Genomic DNA, 10,792 nt, shown 5'->3' on the forward strand with positions numbered 1-10,792 from the left:
ATATATATATATATACACACACACACATATATATATATATATATATATATGTGTGTGTGTGTGTGTGTGTACTAGTTGCTAACCACGATTGGATGAATGAATATATGTTTAAACGTATATGTATATGTGAATGTATATCATTTTCCCTCACGACGGGTATATATACTTATAACACATGCATATATTGCGGTTAGCAACTACAACATATATATATATATATATATATATACACACACACACAAAAACAACACATGACATGCATACATACGATATCAACATATAAAAATATGTACATATAACACATAAAAATGAGAAAATAGGAAAAATAGAAAAATCTCTCACTGATCCCTCGCAAATCAGCGAGGGATCAACGAGGTAAATGACAAAAATTCACATTCCCTCGCTGATTTGTGAGGGATCAGCGAGGGATTCTGAATTTTTGTCATTTCCCTCGCTGATCCCTCGCTGATTTGCGAGGGATCAGCGAGAGATTTTGTAGAAGAAAATTCCCTCGCAAATTAGCGAGGGATCAGCGAGGGAAAGATTTTTTTGGTATTTCCCTCGCTGATCCCTCGCAGATCAGCGAGGTATCAGCGAGGGAAAATTTCCCTCGCAGATCAGCGAGGGATTAGCGAGGGAATGAGTTTTTTGGCAATTCCCTCGCAGATCAGCGAGGGAACAGCGAGGAAATTAGTTTTTTGGCATTTCCCTCGCTGATCCCTCGCTGATCTGCGACGTCACTGATACCTGTTTTTCTAGTAGTGGCTAGGTCGACAACCTACTTCACATGAATGAATTGTCCAATAAGGGGAGATTCTATGCCAACATTATTGGCCTTTGATGTATTTTTAGTTGTACTTCCTAAAGTAAAGTACATTGAGGATTAAACATGTTCTAGCAAATCCTTTGATCTTTAATCTTGCAAGTTTCTTAGAACTCTCATTTGATTAATAAAGCCGATCTCTCTCCTTGTGAGTATATACAATCACATCGATAATGAAACCATGTTAAATGTTGGTGTCTTGTTTCGGGTAACTTCTGTTATTATTGTGTATTAGCGACATCTTATTGCATTTTAAGTTATTATGAATTGCTTACGAATGGATTTGTGATTACATGTTGGTAGATCCGTCTTTCAAATCTAAGTATTGAATACTTTTTAGAATTGGATTCCGGTGATTGTTGGGATCCTTTTGGAACTATTCTTTTGTGTTTTGTTAGGGTTAATTTGCACAAACCAATACACACACGTTCCAGAACAATGCTAACAAAGTGTTCTAAAGTAGAAATCCGACAACAATATGCAAATACTTAGACCCCAATGTGCTCAAATCAACCAAGCAAGATAACAATCACTACAACAAAATCGGGTTTATAGAAGATTCTGAAATTCTAAGTGTCCTAATAGACCTCTTTATAGGACTTAGTTTATAGAACCAAAAAAATAAAGTGTCCTATCTAAAGGTGTTGCAATAAGTTTATATGACGTTTTTTTGACGTCGTAATAAGTTTTTTAGGACACTTTTAATATAAAGTGTCTCATTTATCAACTTTATAAAACACTATTTGAAAAATTGTCCTATAAAAACAAGTGTCCTATAAAAAAAAGAGTTTATAGGACACTTTCTCAAAAATGTCCTATTAAGTTGCTAATGCGATATTTTGTATTAAAAATGTCATAAAAAACTTGTTAAGACGTCCAAAAGCGTCATATAAACTTATTACAACACCTTTATAGGACACTTTATATTTTGGTCCTATAAATTAAGTCTTATAAAAAGACCTATTGGGACACTTGGAGATTGGGGGTGTCTTGTAAACTCAATTTTGTTGTAGTGTTTATAATATATAGTTGCGTATTATTGGTCCACATTACGTCGTCATCAACTCCATGCCTTTCCCGAATAAGCATTGCAACGTTTTCAGTAGTAAATGTCATTATCAACCAAGCATTTGTGCCTTTGATAAGGCCTGAACGAGTAGAAAGTCCACTAATCATTGATTTTTGCTTCCAGGTTCTTTCACCCTGGAATAATTTATACTTAACAGCTCATACCCATATATTATATAGCGATCAGATTGAAGCTCTGTGATCAATACACTTGGAACAAATCAACCAACCGTACAAATATCACAAAGAAGTTTTTAGATTACAGATAAACTCGATCATTCATCATTCTTGATACAAGAAAATGAAGTACCGAAACTAAATATGCACTTGCATGTTACATAAGAAACAGTATTCTTATAGCTTTATATATCTGACATAACATTCCAATCATCTTAGAGTTCAAGGAAGCATATTTGTGCTAGCGTTAGCAAGTTGGATTTCATCAAGCATCCGTCGGATGTCAGTCGACTCTTCCGTTAACTGTGCATTTTCCTCAACCGCCCTTTTGTGGCTCTCCGCTAAGTGGTTCAGTTGCTCCACCAGACTGTGATTATCGGTTCTAAGACGAACCAGTTGTGATAAAAGTTCATTGAGTTGCCTTTGTTTCCTCACCCTTGACCTCCTAGCAGACTCCCTATTCGATATCATTCTTCTGCGTTTCCGCTCGTTGATCATGTCCATCTGTTGGTCGTCGGCTTCATCAGAAGTTGAGTTGTTGCTAAGAGATGAAGGGTATGCAGAGAAGTAGTCGGGAATGTTGGTAAAGAGGTTGCTCATATGGAGCACAGATATTGGATCTTGGATGGAGAAGGTGGAGAAAGCGGATGGGTTCTCTTCAGGAGCCATGCATTGGAATTGTGGCATCTGTGGACTCATCGTCATAATATTTGATGGAAAAGAGCAAGAGTTTCCAAGGGGGTTTTTACTTTGTATCTATCAAGGTTGAGAAAATTGGGAAAGAAAAGAGTAAGGTATGTGGTTTTATAGGGAGCCCAAGGGTTGCCAAATAGTATAAGAAGGTAGAAAAACGAGTATGTGGTCATCTAGCTATTTAACGTATTTGGGATTGCTTATTTGAAACAACTTATGCTTTTCTATAAAAGTGTTTATTAACTTATTATAAGTTAGAATGATTTAACTTTTTTTAAAACTCCTTATTACCGGTTTGACACCGGTATAAGTTGTTTATCTAAACACTCAAAAGTGTTTATTATCGATGTCACACCGGAATAAGTCAATAAGTTGTTTTTATAAGCAATCCCAAACACCCTATGTATGATACTCGTATATTCGTATTCCTTTACAAATTTGATACATATAATTTTTTTATTATAATAATTAAATAAATTATATTATTAGACACTATAAGTAAAATAGATTATTCGTATATAATTGATTTTAATTAATTTTCCCATTAATAAAACAAAATATTATTACATGGATATAAAAACTTATACATTATTAAAAAGTATTTAATTTTTTAAATAATTTTTGAAATAAATCTATCTCCAACTTTACAAGGAGCAAATGATGGCAATAGGCTCCAAAATTAACTAGAAATGAAGAGAACTGAACATACAAAAAGGTCTTTTATTTGTTATGATTTAGAAGAAAGCTTGTATATTTTAAGCTAATAAATATTGAATGAGGTCCGGTTCTAGGTGATCATAATTATAGTTTGAATCCGGTAAATAAGCCTTTTACATATTGATCTTTGGATCGAGAAAGCGCACTAAATATTAATCGAGACTGAGAAAAAGTAGCAAGAAATTAAACCTGAGAAAGAGTAGCAAGAAATCGAACTTGAGAAATCGTAGCAAAAAATCGAACTTGAGATGAGTTGCATGATCTCCTAAGAAATCGAACCTTGGTGGGTGGCATGGTCACCAGAGGCAAACATGACGGGTTGGTTGGAGACGTCGTCGAGGCATCACCACCACATTAATGGGTCTGGGATGAAGGAGTCGCGATGAAGGGGAAAACTACGGATTGCATGTAACTTCAAATTTTTGGCCACCCTTTGAAGCCATTTTCTTTTTTTATGCTACTTTTAAAATATATTTACTCATAAAACCAGTTACATGTCAGTTTTACTAGTAAAAAAATCTATTTAATCAATTTTAGAAAGTTCAATAATTTATTTATTCTAAAACTTTTCTTGTGATTTAAGCTCTGAAAATCGGAAAATTTGCTAAAGTTGTAATGACTTTTCCTTTAGTTTAACAACATATTTGCTCACATAGTTTTATTGGTCAAAATGATCTATTTGATCTCTTTTATAGAAGTTCTAGAGATTTATTTGTTTAAAAAAATTATTTAAAAATTTAATCATTCAAAATTGACAAAAATTATAGATGCCAAAAACTTTAAACTAGCATTGATGTATCTTGAAATTGAAATTAAAAAAAAACCCGAGGGATCCATATTTTGTGTTAATAAACCCGATCGATAGGTGGACAACATCTTTTAGTTTTTCCTGTAATTAAACAACCGTCTAAGTTGAACAATTTCAATAATTTGGTGGTCTAGGTAAGCATTTTCCCTTTTAATGAAGATCAAGGATAACTATAGAAAACCACAAGGGTGGTGTCTGATTGGTTTGACCTTGGTTCCAAAGGTCAAAAGTACCAGGAGGTCCCACGTTCAAATCCAAGGAGAAATAAAAATCCCCTTGCAGTCACGGAGGTTCAAATGCAATGACTCCGAGCTATCTGTAAAGCAGGTGGTCGCCCTGGGATTAGTCGGCTCGAATAACGGGTTGGATATCCAGGTTAATAAAAAAAAGGTTAACTATAGAACTATGCATAAGGTTCTCCAATAGTCTTTATCATATATTTGTGAAAAAACTGAAACCGCAAAGACAAAAGGTATTAGTTCAATAGGAAATTTATTATGTATATATTAGTTTTACAGAACTCGACTGAATATGTCTATGGCTTTCATAGCATGAAAACTTTTCATTTCTAATGCAAAACGTCGTCAATTATATATACTTCATCATGCAAAAAACTCATTGATAATTTCTATTAGCAGATTCTTGATCATTATAAACTTTTTCTTAACTCAAAAGTTTATCAAAATCATATTTCCTTAAGTCATTTTATTTAAGATCTAATAAAATAAAACTATGTCAAAAAAAAAAAAAATTACAAAAATGTGACCAATTAAATATTGTTTTGTACATTTTTTATCCAAAGTAACAAGCAAAAGTCACTAAAACATCTTCACAAATTTGTGGCACAAAACAAAGGACTTGTCGCATTCAATCATACAAATCTAGAATTACCTCAATTTCTAGCATCATGCCTAACATTATTTCAATCTTGGACCTTTTTGACTTCCTAGTTTTAGTTGTACTTCTGGTTTATTCATTACACAATCAATTTGTACATTGTATTCACCTAAGAAAACAAAAAGTAGCATATATGCAAACATTTACTTCATCATTTTGTGGTGGAAACACTTTTTTTTACTTCAAACATTCTTAATTGTTAGATCAAAGTCAAGTTTTTGTAATCACCTTTAATTTTATAAGTCAACGGTTTAACTATATGCAAACGTAGAGGGGGGGTGTTTAAAAGGGGACATTAACCAAATAAAAAAATATGAAAACGGTCAAATCACGTGTGAATTTACAATTAACAGTCAACACGAGATGTGCAGGTGATGTGATCCGTGACCTCACGTTGTGGCCAAAAGTGTTTTTTTTTTTTTGTTCTCTTCTTTAGTTGCTTTTCTAACTTATTTCTAAGACTCGTCTAAATAGTTTAAACTTATTTTGAAAACCTAAATATCCAAAGTTTGATTTTTAGAACCATAAAGGTAGTGCCCGATTGGTTTGAGCTTGACTCCAAAGATCAAAAGACCCAGGAGGTCCCAAGTTCAAATGCAAGGAGAAATAAAAATCCCCTTGTGGCCACGGAGGTTTAAATGTGGTGACTCCGGACTATCTGGAAAGCAGGTGGTCGTCCTGTGATTAGTCGGCTCGCATAACGGGTTGGATATCCAGGTTAATCAAAAAAAGTTTGATTTTTAGAGTGTTCGTTACTCATTAAATAATTAAAGACATGTTAATAAATTTATAGCAAAAAGTTTATGTTTTAAATATGATTTAAAGGATATTGAAGACAAATATTTTAGGCTTTTTATTTTATTGCTTACAATAATTATGTAACTGATACCTATCATCATCAAAGTTACGATTATGCAAACATAATGATACCTTTGTGCTTTGTTTGTTTATTAAAAAATTTATTTGACTTCCCGAAACTGATATTTAAAATGTACCTTATAAATAGATATGATTTAAGCATATTTAATTACAGACTTGGGATCGTGTGAGACCAAGGGTTTTTCGTGAGACGCGTAAGACCAATTCTTAACCCTTGGATTAGATCCACAATCGTCAGATCTGAATATTCATAAACGCCACAAGAATTCTCAATAATTACAAAATTGTCACCGTGCAATTTTAGACCATTAGATCATATGCATATATAGTTGATCAATGAACATAAATTGGTCTTACGGGTCTCACGAAAAACCATTGGTTTCACGTGAACCTAACCCTTTAATTACATATAACATTTCATTTATTAATGCCAATATGAATGGACAAGTAGATACGAGTGTAATGTCAGATTCTAGACCACAAAGCAATAGGCTAATCTCAAGTAATTGGTAGCATGAGTCACGGTTTATAAGAATTTCACAGATCTAATTTTTTATTCATGTATGTGAGATGAGTTATCACAAACGCAACCCATTTAAATGAGCTTAAAAGCCACTTCTAGGACACATTGACGCAATGACAAATACGGAAGGGTTAGCAGACGTCAAAACCCTAAAGATAACGAGCTTACAGACGTAACACTCGAAGAAATTAAAAGAAAACTCTTAAAACGAGAAATCAAACTCGATATCAAATGAAAACAATAAACCTTATTTGAATGCTAAATCAATCTGTAAATAACTATGTAAATTAAATTCAAATATCCTAAACCTAAACTAACTGGGAAAACGAATGAGATAATAACTAGAGATAATCCTAGAATGAAATTATGAAAAGGAAACATAAACTACTTAGGAAAAACAAACAAATAATAATCAACTGAACAAATAATAGTCCTAAATTAACTAGGAAATAAAATAATTAAATGACAAATGAATGCAATCTGCATATTACGACCTGGCATGCGACCCAAACCACGGGAGAAGTCACGTAAGCGGCTGTATCCCAAGTTTTGATATGGGTTTTTAGGGTTCTTTTGAGCTAGTTTTCTCTTTCCAAAGATATGTGAAAAACCCCATTAACTTTGTGATCCTCTCTACATCACACACCATCCTCATCAATAAGGTTGTTCTACCATCACAATGGTATAAGGCTTGGTTATGTCACTCTCATACTACTCGTAACAATCCAACCCCTGAAGCAATAACATAGCCCAATATTTTTTAATTCAACTTAACTATAATGGAAGTTATTGGTGGTTCATTATGACCTAGTGTTTATAAAGTTCACAAATCTCATGTTTTTAATTGATGTTACCACAACCTCGCACACCACTTAAAAGAGCTACAAGCTTACAAACCTCACTTTATACAAATATGGAACACATTAACACAATGAATATGTGTGATACGTAGGTACCTAAATCCATTGTTCAAAAAGACACGTCATGGCGTGAAATGGCGCAAGACGCGTCTTCACATTAAGAAATGGCCCATAGCTTATGTAAGGCGTGGCTAACGCCATGGTTCCTTGAGGTGTGCCATGGTGCCGCGACACGCATTTTTTATAAAACGGGATTTTTTTCAAAAAAAAATTATTTTAGTTTTTATTTTATTTCTTTATCTTTTATATGTTTACACTTTTAACTTTAGATTTTACACTTTGATAGATTTATATAATCTAATCACTCATGGTTTCACAAATTCATAAGCATCAAAAGACTCACAATTAAAACGAGGTTGTAAAATTACTTTTATAAGTTTTACTTTAAATATTTAATTAAAAACTATTTTATATTCATACTATATATGATTTTTCTTCATCTAATATGAATTTACATTTCTTAATATCATTATCTGATTAAATAATATATAGAAAACATATATGTAAATATATAGTTCTACATATGACATACAAAAATTTGCAGTTTTATATCACACCTTGAAAAACGTCACGTACTCGCCATGGCGAGTACGACTTGAGGCTTCACCTCGCCGCCGTCTCATGCTATTTTGAACCTTGCCTAAATCCAACGATATTAGAAAGTCTAACATCATACCAATAAAAGAAAGAAGTTAAAGTCATGATTAACACAAAAATATGTAAAATAATAATTCATGTCAATACATTTCTTAGTATGTCCATATTAATTCAAACATCGAAAAAGTAAAATGCTATCTTGACTTGTTTTCCTCTTTCACGATCATAAGATTGAAGTTATTTTTGTTTATATTTATTGTTTCTAGTTTTGCATATTATGAATTTGCATCTATTTTCTTGCATCCAAGTGAATTCAACGATGTAGGGAATACCTTACAAGATTCAACTTAAAGAATCATACCCCCAAAACATCTGCTACAAATATTCAATAAACCGTATAAACATCCATATTTTTTAGAAGAACAATAAGGAAAGGCAAACGTCACAAAATGTTGTCTTCGTCAAAGTGCCTAAGGTCCGAGGTTCGGGTCTAGGAAGAAACAAAAATCCCCTTATGGTTATGTAGGTTCAAATGTGGTGATTCCAGACTACCCGCAAAACAGGTGGTCCCCCTGAAATTAGTCAGCTCGCATAGCGAATTGGATATCCAGGCTAATAAAATAATTGGTGTCTTCATAATTGCTTTCTTTTGAAAATAGGAAAGAAACAAGCATTATGGTACATGGCCCCTCTATTCACATGTAGCTTGTTGGATCTAAAAAAAATATCCAATCTCATATAACATATTTGTCGGAAACTTTAGCCAATTCTCAGTTGATTGAACTAAAGAAACGAAAACAGCATCAACAGGAAGAATTTTTCTTAATCGTTAAGATACGTTCGAAAAAGAAATAAAAATATTCATGAACAGGTATTCATCATTTCAAAAACTATCTGTTTAATTTCTTGTCAAATAATCAAATACCGTATTAAAATTCTTTTGTGAAAAACCCATTATTTTATACGTTCTTTAACATTTGATCATGCTATGTGCATCTTATCTACATATTAACATTGATAAAAAAAAAGTAACGTATAATAATTAAAATATTAGAAGATGAAGTTGTTTGAAACCTTGAACAAATAAGAGAGATTTTGTGGATCTTTCCGATGAATTAGAGCCACAAGCTAAGGCCCTTGAAGCAAAGCAACCAATTGTAAAGTGACAAAGGCAATGGAAAGAAACTAGGGGTTGTGGAAGTGCTCAATTCAATACTAGTTGTTGCTCATCATCTTTTAACCTAATTCCAAAAAAGGGGTAATGACAAGACCTAAAAGGTGTCGACTTCAAGCTTTTTTGAACCCCATTATCAACTGCATTGGCTTATGTCATATGTAGCACTTGGGAGCACTTAAAAGTTGAACAATGCTTCATATCTTGTGAGCCACTAGGTTTTGCTAGAGATACTATCTCTATCAAATTACAAGCATTCATTCGTGGTTTGTGGATAACATTATGTGGCTATTAGAAAAGATTATTCCACTCAAAGTTGGAGTTGGTCATCATGACTTTCTAACCTTTTTCTAATATAAATAAAACTCCTGAATCATTATTTTAATGGTCAAGCTATACAATAGTTTGATTGGATTTTTATTTATATTCTCATTTATATTTTTATTATACTTAGTTTTGTATTAAACAAAAGGAAAAAATTTATGTTATATATACATATATATAGATATATATATATATATATATGCTTGATATGATATGAAATTACGTTGTTGTAACATCCATAAATCCAAAATCTTCATAAAATAACAACTGACAACCGACAAGTACAAATACTGGATAAAGGACAATAATATCAACTAGATTTGTCTCATGAGTTGTAACAGAAAAGTAATAACACTAAGGCTGAGACTCTCTATAGAAATCCAATCAAGTCTAACCGACTATCGAACAATTAGGAGGTCACTCCCACACTTCGATCTATGAAGATCACACATTTCCCTATGCTCTAGTTAATACTCCCTTCTTGGTACCTTCATGAAAAGGATTCCGGTTTTTATAAAAGTGAGGGTTAGACCAAAGGTTTAGTAAATTCCCCCTATCACAAGAGTTCACGCTGAAAATAATGTTATGAAATCAATTGGAAGTTAAAAATTAAACACACTGACACACGTTGCAACGCTTGTTCATATTTATGGTCAAACTCACCTGCGACCAATCATTGGGCTCACACCTATCCTTGATATGAGCTACATAAAATGAATTCATGCGCTTCATTTAGGTACACATCTTCCGTAAATCAAAACATCACTATAGACACCTCCACATCAAGAACATACACTTTATAGTACTCAATTCTTGAATATAAAAGACCACGACGTGGATTCAAGATATTAAATAATTTCAACACGAATAACAAGTAATCATTTGCCCAGGGCCGGCCCTGAGATTTTGGATGGCCACGGCGGAAAGTCAAAAAAATGCCCCTTATATGTGTAAATAAAAACCAAAATAAACTATTTGAAGGGTTTTGGAACCTAGTCAATCAAACAAAAAATGTCCCTTAAATATAACAAAAATGATGCAATTGGRGGACATAAACCAAAACCCCGTGTAACAAAAATGGTCCTTCATGRTTMGTGTTGTGAAATTGCCAAGAAAGTGAAACGATTAAGCAACATGGACAAACTGATAAAAGAGAAAAACATAAGCATCAATCTTAGGCCTTTCACAGCTT

At 32.9% G+C, this 10,792-nt stretch overlaps 1 protein-coding gene across 1 annotated transcript; it reads right to left on the minus strand.

Moving 5' to 3' along the window:
- Positions 1 to 2,185: 2,185 nt before the first annotated feature.
- Positions 2,186 to 2,767, minus strand: LOC112528711 (basic leucine zipper 43-like). Its single transcript, XM_025139737.1, has one exon. The coding sequence runs from the start codon at positions 2,765 to 2,767 to the stop codon at positions 2,291 to 2,293; it is 477 nt and encodes a 158-aa protein (XP_024995505.1). The 3' UTR covers positions 2,186 to 2,290.
- Positions 2,768 to 10,792: the final 8,025 nt, after the last annotated feature.

This window comes from Cynara cardunculus (assembly GCF_001531365.2).
Source record: "Cynara cardunculus var. scolymus isolate 2C chromosome LG 15, CcrdV1, whole genome shotgun sequence".
Taxonomy (NCBI): domain Eukaryota; kingdom Viridiplantae; phylum Streptophyta; class Magnoliopsida; order Asterales; family Asteraceae; genus Cynara; species Cynara cardunculus.